This window comes from Choloepus didactylus, chromosome 3 (genome assembly GCF_015220235.1).
Source record: "Choloepus didactylus isolate mChoDid1 chromosome 3, mChoDid1.pri, whole genome shotgun sequence".
NCBI classification, from domain to species: Eukaryota; Metazoa; Chordata; class Mammalia; order Pilosa; family Megalonychidae; genus Choloepus; species Choloepus didactylus.
In genome coordinates, this window is record NC_051309.1 from 64,645,957 (window position 1) to 64,666,599 (window position 20,643).

The window sequence follows — 20,643 nt, forward strand, 5'->3', positions numbered from 1 at the left end:
TAATTCATGAATCATAAACTTCTCAAATAAACTCTCATAATAATATCTAATATTTTATTTTAACAGTTTTGGTGTCAGAGTGTGATCTGAAAGAAAATCAATGGCCCCTGGAGGCAGCGAGAAGACCAGGCAACAGGTACCTGCTGAGCCCTTTGTGCTCTCTGGTCTCTTGTGGTGCCCAGAGGTCTATGGGAAAGTTCCTCTTGGATGCAAACTCCATAAATTGCACTGATATCTGACTGACTTTGTTTTAGCAGTGTGAAAGTCTGGAGGTCAAACTATAAAGACTTGAGATCTGGTGTAACATGGACTTTTCTTTGTTGAAAAAATTGGAAACTGGGGATCCCCCAGCTGGGATGCTGGCTGGATACAGGTTTAAAAACTATGGCCCCCAAATTTTCTATTTTTATCAAAATGGTTACACTTTACTTAATTTAGAATTGCAATGACCATAATGGAGTAGTTTGTGTTTAGTTAAAGTAGTTTTCCTCAGAAAACGTTTGGAAAATGAGGGATCCTTCATCTCTGAAGCAATGGGATACATAATTTGATTGGCATTTAGAGGCATCAAAAGATACTAGTGATTCCAACATAGCCTCATTAAAAGAGTTCTTACCCTGGTTCTCCTCCCCTCCTTCCTGAGTTGCCCAAGAGACTACATCAGATCAAGATCAAAACTGGTATGGTGAAGCAATTGATCAAAGAAAAAGTGATGCATGAAAAAGAAGCTAAACAACAAGAAGAAAAGTCTGAAAAAATGAGAACTGAAGGTAGTGAAAACTATGCCATTAAAAAGCAGGCAAAGTGCTCACTTCAGCAGCAATATGCTAAAATTGGAACCATACAGAGAAGATTAGCATGGTCCCTGTGCAAGGATGATACACAAATTCATGAAGCATTCCATATTTTTCAGACTTCCTACTTGTAATGTCTGTGTTTGGACCACTCATCAGGGCTCTCTTTAGTATTGAGTATGTTTATGTATGTGGACGAGTGAAAACAAAGGAAGAAGCATATAGATTATAATAAATACCTAGGAAGTGGGGAAATAAAAGCGGGCAGAGATCCTACAAGGATCCCAGATGATGATTCCAAATTGCCAGTGCAGGTTGGAAGCTGCAAACACCAATCTGTAGTTATTAGAAACTGAAAAAGACTTGGAAGAGGCTGAGGAATATAAAGACATGTTCAGTACTGGATTGAGTGAAGTTAGAAGCCTGAAATTTATCTATACAGGGTGTTTTTGCCATTAAATCCTGGGATCCATTCCACAATTATTACTTTTGACCACTCTGCATGTTGAAGTAGTATGAGAATATGATACTTCTTATGCCATTGCATATATTTTTCTTAGCCCAATTTAACATGTCAAATAAGTGTTTGTCTAATTTAAAAACTTCTTACAATAACCAATTAAAAAAAAATCTTAGGAAAACAGAAATCAAGACAAGTGAGGACTGTAGGACTGTAGATAAACTGACTTGACTTCAGCTGTGACTTCAGCCCCTTCTCTTTATCCTCCTTTGTCTAATTATGCTGGACCTACTAACCACCATTCTCATTTATTCTTTTACTTGGAAGATGAGGAATAAAAGAAAGCTAGACATAAGCCTTTTGACAGTAGGCACTCCACACACTGTGACATTCTGATCACTGCCACATTTAACTCATGGTTAAAGACAAAACTCAGAGCCATAATTATTCATAGAAGAACTCAGAATTCTTTGGGGTGTATAGGATCCAGGGTTACCTGACCTATATCGGCTTGTCCACCTGATGGGCTCAACCTCAGATGCTAAATCCTGGCCAAATAGGCCTAAGAAACAGGGAAGAGCTACTATTAGATTGTACACCAGGGGAAGGATAATCTTAAAAAGCTCACAAATATAGATTGGAAAGCTTTAGCACTCATGCTAAGCAATTAACTTCAACTTGTCCCATTTGTAAAGACCAAGTTTGGATAAAAATATGACTGGTGCAAGAACAGAAAGACAGCTCTTTTATATAATAAACTAGTGAGTTTTGTGTTTCTGTTTTTTGTGTTTCTGCCTTTTTATGTCTGCTGTGTTTTTATGTCTGACTCAAGGATGAAAACTTTTATATTGAAGGTATAAGCTTGTTAATTTTTGTCTGAATATTTGATGTGTGATATTTTCCTGCCTTTGGATGATATTACCAAATTAACTTAAATAATCCTTAAAAGAACATTATTCAAATTTGCTTAAAGATAAACAAGGGCTTATATATAAATTAAAACTTCTAAAGTTCCAGAAATTAAGGCAAATGAAAGTCTAATATTTCCCATGAAAAAGAATATTTGTAGAACAAAAACTAAATGTTTAAAAAATTCAAGTTCACATAATTTAGGCAAACCTTTGGCAAACAAGGACTAGTTTTGTATTATTAGTTTAATAAAACAGCTATGTCTTCTGAGTAATCAATATTAAGTACAATATAAGCATACAAATTTATTCTACTTGGGAATTTTCTTCCTGAATTTATACAGGTTTACTGATCAAATAAGCTAGTATTATATCCACTAGATTTTTAAGAGGATGAAAAATGTAAATTTGTGTTTAATCAAATTGAGTTAATATTTTGATGAACTTTATTTCAAGAGTAATTGTGTTCTGTTGGATGTCAGTTTGAAGACATTTTCGGTAACTTAAATAGATAAGGTATGCAAGATGTGTTTTTGTTAAGGAAAGAGAGAGTAGTTTTGTCCTAAAGTAAAATAGCTGGTTGTTGCAGAATGAGAAATTGTAATGTGTAGGAAAAAATCTGAATGGATTTAGAAAATTGTGAAAGTTTGTTGAAAAGGAATTTTATTTATTGTGGTCAAATTTGGCTAAGGTGATATGTTTGTACTGCTTTTAATGGTCTTTTTTTTTTGGACAATATCTTTACACAAAACTTAATTTTGGTTTTCTGTTAAAATGAAAATAATTCTTAGATCATTTGTCTGCTCTTAGTATGAGGTTGTAACAGATCTTTCTTAACCATCTGAGTAATCTTCCAAAGAGCCAAAAGTGCTGAAAGAACTAAGTATTATATATGTATAATCAAGTTAACTCCTTTATTTACTTTTAAAAACCTTCTATTATCACTTTGGTTAAATCTAGAAACATATATTGTTTCACAATCACCCATGATCCTATTTAACAAGATGTTCAAACCTGATAACTTTTGACTTTTCACCTTTCCTGATTCAAAGCCTAAATGATGTCTCCTTGATCTCAAACAGTCTTTGGGATTTTCCAGAGGCTCCTAGAAAATCACAAAGGATTTCTTCTTTCAGCTTGTAAAATAAGAAGTGCTAAAAATAGACAGTTTTTTTTTATGTGTTTTGAGTTGAATGAGAAGTGGTATCAAATAGAAAAGGTTAAATTTGCATGGGTAAAATGTTAATATAAACATTTCAGAACTTATATAAAGTTCCTAGAGATTTGTTAATATCCTCACTGTCCATGAGATGTCCTAGTACTGATCTGCCTGATATTAGATGACATTATATTGTTATTGGTCAAAATTTCAGTTATTCTTTTAAAAACATTTAATGAGCTCTCATCAGTACTTTCACCTTTGTAAAACAGCAATATTTAATCATGGCTTTTTAAAGTCTTTTGTTATCTACAGATAGTTTTTGATCTGGTGCTTCACTGAAAACACCTGCAGTCAGCTACAGGCCACAGTGCTTCATCTTCAACAAGAAAGGACAGTCTCAGAGTCCCATGGAAAGGACTATGCCAGGTACTCAGAGGCAGAGACTTCTAGTGGCATTGCTTAAATAACTGAAACCATACCACTGAACTGAGTCAAGATCTCCAGAATTCTAGTGGAGAAGCTGATGGGTTCATGAGATTGTTAACATAAGATTGAGGAGAATAAAGATTAAATACCCAGGACTGAATGAACTGATAAAGAATGATTATGGATTTTGTTTAGTTTATTGCTGATGTTTTAATGTTCTATTTTCTGGATGCAAGGAATCCTTTACTTTTTTCCCTTAAGCTATCTATAATACATAAAAAAATTCATCTTTTTCTCCTTTCCTGACCCCAACAGCATTTGGAAACTCTTACTGAGTATGATTTTTATGGCAATATAATTATTTGCATAGGTTCAATCAGAATCTGTCCTCTTTGTTAACAGGACATAAATGGAGATACTGGTTATATAGAAAAGGCTTTGACAGGAATGTCATGTTTGCGAATGATGCTTAATTAATCAGACATGACCAGAGACTTTTTTCTTTTTTTTATGCAGTTTTGTTGAGATATATTCACATAACATACAATCATTCGAAGTGTACAATCAATTGTTCACAGTATTGTCATATAGCTGTGCATCCATCACCACAGTCAATCCTTTAACATTTTCATTACTCCAAAAAATAAAATAAAAATTAAAATAAAAAGAATATCCAAAATATCCCCTTTTCCTCCTCCCCCCATTGTCCCTTTACTTTTTTTTTAAATACAGTTTTATTGAGATATGTTCACCCACCCTATGCCATCCACAGTGTACAACTGATTATTCACAGCACCATTATACATTTGTGTGTTCATCAACAGAATTAATCTCCAAACCTTTTCCTTACTCCGAAATAAAAATAAAAGCAAAAATGAACTCTTAGATCCTTGCATCCCCTCCATTCCACCCTATTCTTCATCTAATTTTTGTCCCCATTTTCCCACTCCTCTGTCCATACACTGGATAAAGCGAGTATGAGACACAAGCTTTTCACAGTCACACAGTCACACAGTGCAAGCTACAAAGTTATATAATCATCTTCAAGGATCAAGGTCACTGGGTTGCAGTTCAACAGCTTCAGGTATTTCCCTCTAGCCATTCCAACACACTAAAAACTAAAAGGTGATATCTATATAGCACATAAGAATACCTCCAGAGTGACCTCTTGAGTCCATTTGAGATCTCTCAGCTACTGGAACCTTATTTTGTTTCATCTCTCCTCTTCCTTTTGGTCAAGAAAATCCTCTCAATCCCAGAGTGTTGGGTCCAGGATTATGCCCAGGAGTTGTTTCCTGCATTGACAGGGGGACTTATACCCCTGGGTGTCATTTCCCATGTAGAGGGGAGGATGGGGAGTTCACCTGACAAGTGGGCCTAGAGAGAGAGGGGGCCACATCTGAGCAAACAGAGGCTCTCGGGGGGGTGGGGGTGGGGGTGGGGAATCCTAGGCACAATTATAAGTGGGCTTAGCCTCTCCCTTGAAGCAACCAGCCTCATGAGGGAAAGTCCTCAGATTAAGGGCTTGGCTCACTAAATTGGCAGTCCTCAGTGTTTGTGGTAAAACCAGCAATAACCTGGTTATTGGACTACGGGGAAGTCCAACACCTCTGTATTTCTCCCTAGTTCCTTAGGGTGCCCCACAAATATACTTTTACTCTCTGCCCATATCACTCTGGGATGCATTGGGATTTCACCCCAGCCTGTGCAAACTCATCAAGTCCCATTTCCCTTTCACAGCTCCAGGCACCTATGGTGTTCAAACAAACTGATCATACAGGTTAAATTATCTAGGATGCTGCAGAAAATATAGATCCTGTACCAAATAAACATCTCCTCCCTTGGTCTCACACAAAAGTTGTAGTTTTAAAACCCAATCAATTTTGTCCTTTACTCTTGGGCCTGGTTTGCCTTGTTCTAACCACATCCACTTTATTCATGTATCTGATTAAAGTCTGAACTCTTTTTCAGCTGTTTCAACAGTTGTCTTATGGGGTAATATTGACAGTCATAGCTGCCAAGTTCTAGCTCCAAGTCTCATGTGTCACACAGATACCCAAAGTTCCAGAGATCAACCAGGTTAAAAACAAGGAACTCAGCATCTCAGGATTTACAGATAACCATTACAACTCAGGAATAGATGTGACTGCTGCAAGAGCTTACAATCTAGTGACCATTACAATAAGCATTCTCCTGATAAAGTGTGCCCTAAGATTCAGTTCTCAGAGTTCGCACATTGTCATTAGTCCACAGTAGTGAGGCATTATAATGTTTGTCGCTTGTTTCTGGTGCACATCACTCAAAATGCTGTACTCAAGATCCATTCACCTAGCTGCATGTCTCACAGCTTCATTCCTTCTTGTAGCTGCTCAATATTCTACTATATGCATACACCACAGTTCACCATTCTGTTCATCAATGTACCCCTAGAAGATTTCCATCCATTACAAATGATGAATCCTGCTGCCATAACCACCAGTGTGAAAATGTCCATTGGTGTCCTTGTTCTCAGATCTTCCAGTCATACACCATATAGTGGGATTGTAGGACCTTGTGACACCCACATACCTAGCTTCTTGTGGAACCACTACACTGTCCTCCAGATAGGCTACACCATTCTACTTCCACACCAACAGTGAACACATACGTCTCTCTCTCCAATTTCTCTCCAGCACTTGTGTCCCTCTGTTTATCTTTTTCCTTCAATTTTATAAGGATATATTCAAATACCATACAACCATCCACAATGTACAATCAATTGTTTATAGTATCATCATATAGTTGTGCATTCATCACCACAATTAGCGCTTACATATATTCATTACTCAGAGAAAGAATTGAGACAAAAAGATAATAAAAAGGATAAGGAAAAGTAAAAATAAGACAAAACACAGCCACAAAGAAAGAGGAAGAGGTGAAAAAAGTAAAAGGACAAAAGAAAAAGAAAAAGAAAGAAAAAATGGAAACTGAAAAGCCACAAAAGAAAAGGGTAAAATAAAATAAAATACTATAAAAAAATAAAAAACACTAATGCCAGTAATCCCATACCCCTCCCTTATGTCTCCCTCCTATAGGCATTTAGCTTTGGTGTATTGCCATTGTTACAAAGAAAGCATATTGCAATGCTACTGTTAACTATAGACTCTAGTCCACATTGATTGTATTTTTCCCCCAAAACCACTCCCCTTTTAACACCTTGCAAAGTTGGCAATTGTTTGTTCTCCCTCCTGCAAGAACATATTTGTACATTTTATCACAATAATTGACTGCTCTAGGTTTCACTACAGTCCCAGTCTTTATCTTCTATCTTTCCTTCAGGTGTCCTACTTACCCCTAACCTTTCTCTTTCAACTGTACTCACACTCATCTTTGTTCAGTGTACTTACATTATTGTGCTACCATCTCCCAACATTGTGCTCCAAACCTCTCTCTCCTGTCTTTTCCTATGTGTCTGTAGTGCTCCCTTTAGTATTTCCTGTAGAGTAGGTATCTTGTTCACAAACTCTCTCAGTGTCTGTCAGAGAATATTTTAAACTCTCCCTAATATTTAAAGGAAAGCTTTGCTGGATATAAAATTCTTGGTTGGTGGTTTTTCTCTTTCAGTATCTTAAATACATCATACCACTGCCTTCTTGCCTCCATGGTTTCCACTGAGAAATCTGCGCATAGTCCTGTTGATCTGTCCTTGTATGTGATGGATTGCTTTTCTCTTGCTGCTTCCATAAAACTCTCTTCATCTTTGACATTTGATAATCTGATTTTTAAGTGTCTTAGCATAAATCTATTCAGATCTATTCTGTTTGGAGTTTACCGTGCTTCTTGGATCTGTAATTTTATGTCTTTCATAAGGGATGGGAAATTTTCAGTGACTATTTCCTCCATTATTGCCTCTGTCCCTTTGCCCTTCTCTTTCCCTTCCAGGACACCCATGACATGTACATTCATGTGCTTCATGTTGTCACTCAGTTCCCTGAGACATTGCTTATATCTCTCCGTTCTTTTCCCCATCTGTTCTTTTGTGTGTAGGGTTTCAGATGTCCCATTTTCCAGTTCATGAATCTTTTCTTCTGCTTCTTGAATCTGCTGCTGTAGGTCTCCATTGTGTCCCTCATCTCTTGTGTTATGCTTTTCGTTCCCATAAGTTCTGCCAATTGTTTTTTCAAACTTTCAATTTCTTCCTTGTTTTCACCCAGTGTCTTCTTTATATCCTTCATCTTTTTTGTCATATCTTCCCTCAACTCACTGAATTGATTTTTGGATTCATTTTTTAATTGATTTAGGAGATTTATTTGATTAATAATTAGCTGTTTCAACTCCTGCATCTCAGTTGAAGTGTGAGTTTGTTCATTTGACTGGGTCATATCTTCATTTTTTCCGAGTGTGATTTTTCATTTTCTGTTGTCTAGGTATCTGGTTTCTTTGAATGACCCTAACAGATTTTCTCAGACCAGAGGGGCTCAGGTCTCAGGGGGGAAGTTGTGTATTCAGTATTAGGTTTCCCTGAGGGTAAGTCCTAGAAGATTGACAGACTTTCCTATGAGGTCTCTAGACTCTGTGCTTTCCCTATCCAGCCCAGCAGGTGGTGCTTGTCAACCTGCAGCTCTCCACCAGTGTAAAGAGATGCAGTCCCTTTAATTCACAGTGGACACTGACCTGGTGAGGGGCTGACAGTGTCAGAACCAAGCTTAAGTTGTTTGTTTGTTTGTTTATCCCCAGGCCCTGGTGTCTGAATTCTCTGGGGGAGGGCAGCCACTTGAGCTTGTCCCACACCCCTTTTATTAGGGAAGACACACTCACAAGAGAGTTATCTTCTCTATTTGAATTCCTCCTTTGTCTTTCTGGCTCTGGGCCAGCATGGAATTGAAGATGCCTGAGGCTTTCTGTAATGGGCTGCTTAGAATGAGAGAAAAAAAATGGAAAAAGAGAAAAAAAACCCTTTTAAGAGCCAGTCCCTAGCCCCTCAGTTTTCTTGGGACACAGCTCAGTCTTCCAGTATTCTGAGCTCAGCTGTTCCCAAAAGTCTCTGTTTTTATTTATTTATTTTTTCCCTGACAGCCCTGCCTCCTCCCTGCTGGAAGGAATCTGCTTCCCTTCCTGTTCCATGCTTGTAGCTTTATTCAGTAGTCCAAATGTGTTAATTAAAACCACAATTGGAGCTTGGTTGAGTTACTTTCCCTGTAACTTGTTTCTTTTTTCCAAACAGCAGTGGTTCAGCTTGACCTGCCCTGTCTGGTGGGGAAGTGGCTTAAGCTCTGGGTTTTCAGAGCTTTACTTATGATTCTGTGTTGCAGTCTCAGCTGCTCCACCCATTCCAGGTTAGTGCATGATGTGTTTCCATTCATGTCTCCCAACAGTTGTTCCAGATTATTTACTAGTTGTTACTGGTTATTTACTAGTTGCTCTAGAGGACTAACTAAATTCCATACCTTTCTATGCTGCCATCTTGCTCTGCCTGCCATGACCAGAGACTTTTAAGGAACTAAGGTTGACTTTATGGAGCCAAGGTTTACAAAATCCTTTTGGGAAAAAATGTTCTGGTATCTGGATCCGGGGATCTCAGCCTTACAAGTCAGTAAGGAAGGTTACTTTCTGGCAGACATAGGAACCATACAGTACTTTGAGGAACTGAAGAAAGATAAACTCATCAAAATCTGTAAGTAATGCAGGTGAAATCTGGTGTCAAGTTCTTGACTTGGCTTCCTAGACTCAAGAGGCTTTTAAAAGTCCCAATATAGAGATTCAAAATTACCAGCAAAGCAAACTTAAAAAGTCACCATTATGACTCACTTATGTAACTAATAGTCAGGCCAAATTTAATGAAACTAGCCCTCTTTTATGATTAAGAATTATCTTTCTTGGGGTTATCTTTGATCAAAAGAAGGGTAACTATAGAGAAAATTTTGTGTTTCAATAGTTATAGAATACTCCTGTGGGTGATCTGATTTTGCTTCTGTTCAATGAGCTATTTTAAAAATATATAACAATCTTTTATTAGAGAATTTGTGGATATATAGAGAAATCATGCAGAAAATACAGAGTTCACATATACCCCTTATTATTAACACTTTGCATTAATACGTGTGATGGTTTGAAGCTGTATATACTGCCAGAAAATCAAGTTCTTAAATTTAATCCATTCCCAGGTGTGGACCCATTGTAAGTAGGATCTTTTGGTGAGTGAGATCTTAATTTAAATTGAGATGTAACCCACCTCATTCAGGAAGGAATTTAATCCTCTTACTTGAGTCCTTTATAAGAGATTGAAATTCAGAGAAAGACACAGTGACAAAGACACAGATGCTGAAAGAGGAAGCCATAGACACTGAGAAAGAAAGCCACAGATGTAGCAGCCAGAAGCTGAAAGCAAAGAAAACTGGGAGAGAAGGGAGAGACCAGCAGACATTGCCATGTGCCTTGCCATGTGACAGAGGACTCCAAGATCACCATAGTAGCTTGTCTTTGGGGAGAAAGCATCACCTGTTGATGTCTTGATTTGGACATTTTTATGGGCTCAGAATTGTAAGCTTGCAAGTTAATAAATCCCCATTGTAAAAAGCCAATCCATTTTATGGTATCTGTGTTTCAGCAACTTTAGCAAACTAAAAGAGTATGTTACCTTTGTTACAATTGATGAAAGAGTATTATTATAATTGTACTATTAACTATAGTCTATAGATTACATTAGGTTTACAGTTTGCGTTGTACAGTCCTATGTTTTTTTAATGTTTTATTCTGGTAATATATATACAACCTAAAATTTTGCATCTCCCTCATAAACTGCAGGTAACTGCATGGTTGTGTTACCTGCCTGTAAATTGGACTGGATCCTGTGGTCTTGCCTATATTGTCTACACTAAATGCCAGTCTGTAAGCTTACTTTAGGTCTTTTTGTACATTGGGCCTCACTGATGAAAGAAGATTAATACACCCAATACCTTGATATACTGTAATCAGAGTTGCACTCTTTTTGCACACCATCATTCTTTCTCTAAGAACATATGAACTGGAATGAGCAGTTATAAATATATCTAAGTTTATAAAACAGAGTTTTAACACCACCCTCAATGGTCTTCAGGCCCTCTAGGCTGAAGTTGACAGCTTAGCATCAATAGTCTTGCAAAACAAATAGGCTGTAGATACTCTGACTGCCCATGCCCAATGAACAATTTTGCCTTTATGCTAACAGTCTGGCACAGAGATAAATAACCTAAATATTTTAAGAGACCAAGTTAAGGTGTTTTATAATATCAGTCAGACACAAACATTTCAATAAATTGACTTAGGTTCCTTGCTAAATGGTATATGGGAACAACGAGTATGCTTTGGATATATGCTTTTAATTATGATTATCAGTCTGTATTTTTTTGTGTGTGCTTTGAGACAAACAACTCTTCATTAAAAATTAAGAACTCCAAAGAAAAGGGGACAGAAAACAACATGCAGATTAAGAGGAAGAAATGTCTTCTTTCTGATTTTGCTTCTTTTTAAATTCAATTTTATTGCAATATATTCACATATCATACAGTCATCCAAAGTGTACAATCAATTGTTTACAATACCATTAAATAGTTGCAGATTTATCACCCCTATCTATATTTTGAACATTTTCCTTGTACCAGAAAAAGTGAAAATAAGAATAAAAAAATGAAAATAAAAAAGAACACTAAAATCATCCCCTCCATTTTTCATTTAGTTTTTTTGCCCCCATTTTTCTACTCATCCATTTATCTACTCATCCCTTGGATAAAGGGAGTGTGATCCACAGTTTTCACAATCATACTGTCACCCCTTGTAAGCTGCATTGCTATACAGTCGTCTTCAAGAGTCAAGGCTACTGGGTTGCAGTTTGATAATTTCAGGTATTTACTTCTAGCTATTCCAATGCATTAAACCTAAAAAGGTTTATCTATATAGTCCATAGAATGTCCACCAGAGTGACCTCTCAGTTCCATTTGGAATCTCTCAGCCACTGAAACTTTATTTTGATTCATTTTGCATCCCCCTTTTGGTCAAGAAGATGTTCTCAATCCCATGATGTTGGGTCCAGATTCATCCCCAGAAGTCATATCCCACATTGCTAGGGAGATTTACACCCCTGGGTGTTAGATACCTTGCAGGGGGGAGGGCAGTGAGTTCACCCACCAAGTTGGCTTAGCTAGAGGGAGAGGGCCACATCTGAGCAACAAAGAGGTACTCAGGGAGATTCTTACACACAATTATATGCAGGCCTAACCTCTCCTTTGCAGTAATGAGCTTCAGAAAGGCAAGTCCCATGATAGAGGGCTCAGCCCATCATCCTGCCAGTCCTCGATGTTTGTGAGAACATCGGCAACAATCCAGGTGAGGAAGCCCAACACCTCTGCATTTCCCCCCAGATCCTCAAGGTGGACCTGCATATATATTTTAATTCTCTATCCAAATTACTTTGGGATGGGTCTCTACTTCACACTAACATATGCAAACTTACCAGGTCTCACTTCCTATTAAAAGTTCCATGTAATTATGGTATTTGAACAAACTATGAGTTACATTGTTTAGGAAATATAGATCTTGCACCAACTAAACATCTCTTCCCTTGGTCTCACATGGAATTTGAAGTTTTAAAATGCAGTCAGTATTGTCCTTTACCCTTTGGCTTGATTTGCCCTAGTCCTAAGCACATCTGCTTCATTCATATCTCTAGTTGAAGTCTGAACTCTTTTTCAGCTTTTCTAATACTTGCTAAATGTGCCAATACTGACATTCATATCTGCTGAGTTCTAGCTCTGAGTTTCAGGTGTCACAAAGATACCCATAGTTCCAGGGATTGATCAGGTTTTACACAAAATGATCAGAATCTCAGAATCTGGAAATAGCCATTACAATTCAGGAATGAATGTTGACTGCTGTAAGAGCTTACAATCTGTTAAAATAAGCATTCCCCTGATAGGCTGTGCTCTAAGGTTCAATTCTGAGTTTACACATTTTAGTTAGTCCATATTGGTGAGGCATTATAGTGTTTGCCTTTGTTTCTGGCATAGCAAAATGCTGTCTATAGGTTCCATTCACCTCATTGCATGTCTTGCAGCTTCACTCCTCACAGTTGCTCAATATTCCATTCTATGCATACACAACAGTTCACCATTCTGTTCCTGAGTCGATGAACCCTTAGACCACCTCCACCAATTGCAAATCATGCATACTCTCTCCATAAACACCAGTGTGCAAATGCCCATTCATGTCCCTGCTTACAGATCCTCCAAGTAAATGCTCCCTAATGAGGTTGCAGGACCGTAAGACACCCACATACTTAGTTTTGTGTGGATCCACCCCACTGTACTCCAGAAAGTCTATACCATTCTGCCTCATAGCCAATAGTAATTGCATACATCCCTCTCTCCATGCTTTCCCCAGGAATTTTATCCTTGTTTATACTTTTCCATACAATTTTATAGAGTTTTATTCACATACCATATAATTATCCACAGTGTAAAATCAGTTGTTCATTTATCATACAGTTGTGCATTTATCACCACAGTCAGCACTTGAACATATTGATTACTATAATAAAAGGTTTTTTAATGAATAATAAAAAAGATAATAAAAAGAAAAATAAACTGACATACAATACAATATAATAGTAGGGTCAGACAACACCACCACTACTAAGAAACCCATATCCCTCCCTTATATCCCCCTCTCATAGACATTTAGCTTTGGTATATTGCCTTTGTTACATTTAATGGAAGCATGTTACAATGTTACTGTTGATCATAGACTCCAGTTTGCTTTGATTATATTTTTTCCCCAATACTATCCCCTTTCCAACACTCTGCATAGTTGACATTCATTTGTTCTCCCACATGCAAGAACAGTTTTATATTTGTACATTTAGTCACAATCATCGACAGCTCCAGTTTTTGCTCAAACAGTCCCAGTCTTTACCTTCTATCTTTACCTCAGGTGTCATTCATGCTCCTAGCCCACCTCTTTCAGCTTTACTCACAGATGTCTTTGTTCAGTGTAGTTACAATATTGTGCTACCATCACACACTATTATGCTATCTATTTCTGGATCTATACAATCAATCCTATTGAACATTCTGTAGTCCTTCAGTATCAAATACCTGATCTCTACCCTCTATCTCCTGGATGCCTGAGTTGTCAGCTTTTAACTCTCAAAGTTTGCTCATTAATGTTAGATCATATTAGTGAGACCATATGGTATTTTTCCTTTTGTTTCTGGCTAACTTCACTCAACATAAGGTCCTCAGGGGTCATCTACTTTATTATATGTTCCATGTCTTTGTTCTATCCTACAGCTGCAAAATATTCCATTGAGTGTGTGTACCACAGTTTGTTTATTCTCTCATCCATTAATGGACATTTGGGCTGTTTGCATCTCTTGGCTATTGTGAACAGTGCTGCGATAAACATTGGTTTACAAATGTCCACTCATGTCTTCACTTTCAGTTCCTCTGAGTATATACCTAGCAATAGAATAGCTGGGTCATATGGCAAATCTATACATAGCTTCCTGAGGAAATGGTACACTGTCTTCCAGAGTGGTTGCACCACTCTACATTCTTGTCAACAGTGAATAAGTGTGCCTCTTTCTCCAGATCCTCTCCAGCACTTGTAATTTTCTGTTTTATTGGATAGGTGTGAGATGATATCTCACTGTGGTTTGATTTCCATTTCCCTAATAGTCAGTGACGTTGAGCATTTTTTCATATGTTTTTGAACCATTTGTATTTCATTTTCAGAAAAGTGTCTGTTCATGTCTTTTGCTGATTTTTTAATTGGGTTTTTGTCATTCTGTTGTTGAGTTGTAGGATCCCTTTATATATTTGGAATATTAAACCCTTACCTGGTATGTGGTTTCCAAACATTGTCTCCCATTGTGTAGGTTGCCTTTTTTACATTTCTGACAAAGTCCACTGATGGACACAAGTGTTTAATTTTGAGGAGATCCCATTTGTCTATTTGTTCTTTGGTTGTTTGAGCTTTGGGTGTAAGGTCTAGGAAACACCTCCTATCAAAAGATCTTGAAGAAATTGCCCTACATTTTCTTCTAAGACTCTTATGGTCTTAGTGCTAATGTTTACTTCTTTGATCCATTTTGAGTTAATTTTTGTGTAAGGTGTGAGATAGGGGTCCTCTTTTATTCTTTTGGAAGCAGATATCCAGTTCTCCAAACACCATTTATTGAAGAGGCTGCTCTGTCCCGGTTGCTTTGGCTTGACTGCCTTACCAAAGATCAGTTGTCAGTAGATGCAAGAGTCTATTTCTGAACACTCAGTTTGATCCCATTTGTCAGTATATCTTTCCTTATGCAAGTACCATGCTGTTTTGAGCACTGTAGCTTTGTAATATGCTTCCAAGTCAGATAGTTCCTCTTTCTCAAGATATTTTTGGCTATTTGGGGCACCTTGCCCTTCCAAATAAATTTTGTTATTGGTTTTTCTATTTCTGCAAAGTAAGTTGTTGGGATTTTAATTGGTATTGCATTGAATCTATAAATCAGCTTAGGTAGAGTTGATGTCAATTATATTTAGTCTTACAATGCATGATCATGGTAGTTTCTTCCATTTTTGGGGGATCCTGATTGATTTCTTTTAGCAGTTTCTTACAGTTTTCTTTGTATAGGTCTTTTGTGGCCTTCATTAAGTATATTCCTAAATATTTGATTTTTTTGGTTGCTATTGTAAATGGAATTTTATTCTTGATTTCTTCCTCTTGTAGCACATTACTTGCGCATAAGAACACTACAGATTTTTGCATGTTGATCTTGTAGCCTGCCACTTTGCTGTATTCATTGATTAGTTCTAATAGCTTTGCTGTAAATTTTTCTGGATTTTGTACATATAGAATCATGTCTTCTGCAAACAGTGAAAATTTTACTTCTTCTTCTCCAATTTGGGTGCATTTTATTTCTTTTTCTTGCTTAATTGCTCTAGCTAGAACTCCAGCACAATGTTGAATAACAATGGTGACAGTGGGCATCCCTGTTTTGTTCCTGATCTTAGAGGGAAAGCTTTCAGTATCATCCCATTGAGTACAATGTCAGCTGTTAGTTTTTCATATACTGTCTTTATCATATTGAGAAAATCCCCTTCTATTCCTACTCTTTGAAGTGTTTTCATCAAGAAAGGATGTTGAATTTTGTCAAATGCCTTTTCTGCATTGATCAAGATGATCATGTGGTTCTTCTGCTTTGATTTATTGATGTGGTGTATTATATTAATTGATTTTCTTGTGTTGAACCAGCCTTGCATACCTGGAATAAGCCCCACCTGGTCGTGGTGTATAATTCTTTTAATGTGTTGCTGGATTCAATTTGTGAATATTTTTTTGAGGATTTTTGCATCTATATTGATTAAAGAGATTGGTCTATAATGTTCTTTTTCTGTAGTATCTTTCTCTGATTTTAGTATTAGGGTGATGTTGGCTTCATAGAATGAGTTGCGTAACTTTTCCTCCTCTTTAAGTTTTTTGAAGAGTTTGTGCAGGATTTGTACTAATTCTTTCTTGAATGCTTGGCAGAATTCACATGTGAAGCCACCTGGTCCTGGGTTTTTCTTTTATGGGAGCTTTTTGATGACTGACTCAGTATCTACTTGTGATTTGTTTGTTGAGGTCACCTATTTCTTCTCAAGTCAGTGTTGGTTTTTATGATTTTCTAGGCAGTTGTCCACTTCATCTAAGTTGTCTAGTTTATTAGCATATAGTTGCTCATAGTATCTTCTCTTTATCTCCTTTATTTCTACAGGGTCAGTAGTTATGTTTCCTTTCCCATTTCTGATTGCATTTATTTGCATCTGCTCTCTCTCTCTCTCTCTTGCTCTCTCTCTTTCTCTCTCTTTTTGTTAGCCCAGCTAGGGGTCCATTAATTTTGTTGATTTTCTCAAAGAACCAACTTCTGGTTTTGTTGATTCTCTCTATTGCTTTCCTGTTCTCAATTTCATTTATTTCTGCTCTAATGTTTGTTATTTCTTTCCTTCTGTTTGCTTTGGGGCTAGTTTGCTGTTCTTTCTCTAGTTCCTCCAGGTAGACAGTTAATTACTTAACTTTTGTTCTCTCTTCTCTTTTAATTTAGGTGTTTAGGGCAATAAATTTCCCTCTCAGCACAGCCTTTGCTGCATCCCTTAAGTTTTGATATGTTGTGTTTTCATTGTCATTTGCTTGGAGGTGTTTACTAATTTCTCTTGTAATTTCTTCCTTTACCTACTGGTTTCCTAATAGAGTGTTGCTTAGCTTCCATATATTTGTGAATTTTACAATCTTCTGACAGTTATTTATTTCCAATTTCTTTCCATTATGATCTGAGAAAGTGTTTTTTATCATATCAGTATTTTTAAATTTGTTGAGACTTGCTTTGTGACACAACATGTGGTCTACCCTAGAGAATATTCTGTGAGCACTTGAGAAAAATGCATATCTTGCTGTTGTGGGGTGTAGTGTTCTATAAATGTCTGTCAAGTCTAGTTCATTTATTGTGTAATTCAACATCTCCATTTCCTTTTTGGTCCTCTGTCTAGATGTTTTATCTACTGATGAGTGCAGTGTATTGGTCTCCAACTATTATTGTTGAGGTATCTACTTCTCCTTTCAGTGTTCTCAGTATTTGCCTCATGAATTTTGGCTCACTCTGGCTTGGTGCATAAATATTTATGATTGTTATGTTTTTTTGACAAAGTGACCCTTTTATTAACATATAGTGTCCTTCTTTGTCTCTTTTAATTGTTTTACTTTTGAAGTCTAATTTTTCTGATATTAATATAACTATTCCTGCTTATTTCTTGTTGCTGTTAGCATGAAATACCTTTTTCCAACCTTTCACTTTCAGCCTATTTCTGTCCTTGTGTCTAAAGTGAGTTTCTTGTAGACAGCATATAGATGGGTCCTGTTTTTTAATCCATTCTTCCAGTCTGTGTCTTTTTATTGGGGAGTTTAATCCATTATCATTTAGTGTTATTACTGTAAGGGCAGTACTTTCTTCTACCATTTTGTCTTTTGGATTCTATATATCATGTCTGATTTTTTCCTCTCTCTCCTTTTACCCTTCCTGATACTCTTCATTTCTACACTCTTCTCCAAAACTCTTTTTCCTTTCTTTTCCTATCAGCCTGTAGCACTCCCTTTAGTATTTATTGTAGTACTGGCCTCTTCTTCACAAACTCCTTCAGTGTCTGTCTGAAAATATTTTAGTCTTTCCCCTCTCATTTTTGACAAACTGTTTTTCTGGATATATAATTCTTGGTTGGCAGTATCTCTCTTTCAGTATCTTAAATATATCATACCACTGTCTTCTCACCTTGAACTATTTGTTTTTTCCTTTGGCTGCTCCATATTTTCACGTTTCCCAGTATGGCTCATTATCTTAAGCTGTCTGCACATCTGACTTTCTTGATTAGTTTATTCTGGAGCTCATTTTCATTCTTTACCTAGGGTTTTCTTGTAGTTTGGCTTTGTTCTCTAACCTTTCTTGTTCAATTCAGCTTATTCTATGCCTCTAACTTAGGTTCTATTTAGTTAATTAGAGTTTTTCACTTCTTGTTTTTCTGTTTCTTGCCCTGCCTCTACGTAGCCTTTTTGTGTGAGTGTCTTCTCAGATATGGTCTACCCCAGCCAGGTTTTCTCAGTCCAGAGAGGCCCAGGTCTCAGGAGGAGGGCATGGAGTTTCCTTGAGAATGAGACCCTCCTGTGAGGCCTTTAGATTCTGTGCTTTTCCTATCCTGTCCAGCAGGTGGTGCTTGCCAGCCTGCAGCTCCCTTACTAGTGTAAGAAGGTATGGAGACCAGTTTTCCCAATGACTCTGCCCCTGCTAAGGGCATCTCTGGCTGAAGTTGGTTTCTAAATTCCAGCCCCTGGGATCTGAATTCCCTGAAGGGGGGCAGCCACTGGAGCTGGACCATGACTCCCTTCTTTTGGGGAAATTATGGCCTTTAGCAAATTGTCTCCCCCACTAGACTTATTGCTTTGTCTCTCAGAGCTATCTTAGCTCTGCTCTTGCCTGGGCTCAAATTGCAAGTCTTTGAGGCTTTCTGTAATGGGCTACTTAAAATATAGTTATTTTTTTAAAAAGTGAAAAAGGTAAAAAAAAAAGAAAAGAAAAAAAGGAAAACAAAGGCCCAGTATAGACTATTTAAAGAAAAGCAGTTTAATTCAGTCTGTGTAGTCTTGATGGGCATTGAAATGCAAAAAACAAGGAGTTGGAGAGAAGTTGAAGTGAAAAAAAACAACACAAAACAGAAAAACCAGCTTTTCAGAGAAGGGCCCTGACCCCCTGGGTTTGCATATGTGCCTGATTCTGTTTGGGCCCAGCCATTTTCTGTATTATGCTCATCCCCAACTCCAAAAGTCTCTGTTTTTGTTTTTGTATTTTTGCTGTTTTGTTAGCCCTATCTCCTCTCTGCCAGGCTGCCTGCTCCCAGATTCTTCAATGTCTGGTCTCAGTTTATCTATGGTTGGAGTTTTTGTTCAGTAATCTGAGTTTGTTAATCAGTTCTGCGACTGCAGTTCTCCCTCCTGTTTCCCATCACTGATGGCCCCTCTTTACTCTGGAAATCAGACACAAAACAGTCTGTTCTGCCTGCAGGGAAGGTTGTGACACCGCTGGCCATGAGAACTTACAGATTTTGCTGATCTCAGCTGCTCCACATGCTTGTGACTGTTGTAAGACCATGTCCAAACTCAGATTCCCCTGTGGTGTCTATTTCACACAGTTCCTGGATATCTACCATCTCCCCCAGAGTAGTAACTAAAAAACACACCTCACCACTCTGCCATCTTGCCCCACTCCTCAGTCTGTATGTTTTTATTTCTTGTTACAAACTGCATTTCAAGATTCTGTTCAATTTCCTTTTTACCCTCAAGACAGAGGTTTGTTATTAAGATAGATACCAAAAGGAAAGTCTAATAGAATGGGACTACCTGTAGTTGACTGAGATGAAAAATAAAAACAAAAATAACAGACATACTAAGGTAGAGAGAGGGCCATACCCACAATACATTCAGCTGAGTAAGGAATCACACTCCAAAGGTCTTAAATGTAATTGAGAAGCTACCAAACAAAGTTCACTGCAATCAAGAAAGAAAACAAACTCAAAAAATTGAAAGGAGAAAAGTAACAAAACAATTAACTGAGACTACCTGACTGCCTGACAAGAAAAGTAATCATTGGTGGCAACCAGTGTGTTTCGTTCACATTTCCAATGAGACCATTTGAAACATGACCAAAGGAGGGACAGTTAATTAAAATGGCCATCTGCATTGAGCATTGCCAGGAGGGATCCCTTTCCAAGAAAGGGTTTTCCAGAAAACAAAAACAATTGACCTGCAAGGGCTTTCCATGAAACTGGAACAGTGGAACACTTTACAGAATTGTAGGTAAGTAGCATCTGGTGATAAGCCAGTTTTGATCCGGAAGAGGTAGTTTGCCAGATTGGACATAACCTACTAATCAATGTAAGACCCTTTTATGTAAAATCCTCCTTGTAAAATGGAAATGTAACATCAGTCAATTAGAATATTTCCTTGTTTGCTGCTGTGTTTACCCCCATAAGTTTCCCTTTTTCATTCCCTTGGTGGAGCTGTTTTGAACATGTGTCTTGGATGCTGGCTGATTCATGAATCAAACTCCCATAATTAATACCATATCTAATAATTTATTTTAACAAGAGGAAAATATGCCCTTTTGCAAACATGGTGGTAAAATATACAATGAAGAAGCAAAATATTAAAACAAAAAACCCAAGACTGAAGGAGTCTTAAAATGAAACAGTTGACTATTTCTAGGTCAAAGACCTTTTAAATAATTTCCTGTTGTTTTTTTGATGTGTTCCTACACCTTGTAAAAAGTCTGTTAGGCCTCTGTATATCAAAGGAAGCAATGAGATTAAGGTGAAAATA

At 37.3% G+C, this 20,643-nt stretch overlaps 1 protein-coding gene and 1 non-coding gene across 2 annotated transcripts; both read left to right on the forward strand.

Moving 5' to 3' along the window:
• The first annotated feature begins 100 nt into the window (after positions 1-100).
• LOC119530274 (tubulin-specific chaperone A-like) lies at positions 101-1,822 on the forward strand. Its single transcript, XM_037831428.1, is given in 4 exon segments — positions 101-136; positions 644-799; positions 1,137-1,186; positions 1,188-1,822. Coding segments are annotated over 4 exon segments (276 nt in total). The 3' UTR covers positions 1,222-1,822.
• LOC119530755 lies at positions 806-910 on the forward strand. Its single transcript, XR_005216136.1, has one exon. It is a non-coding gene; the product is annotated as a U6 spliceosomal RNA (small nuclear RNA).
• Positions 1,823-20,643: the final 18,821 nt, after the last annotated feature.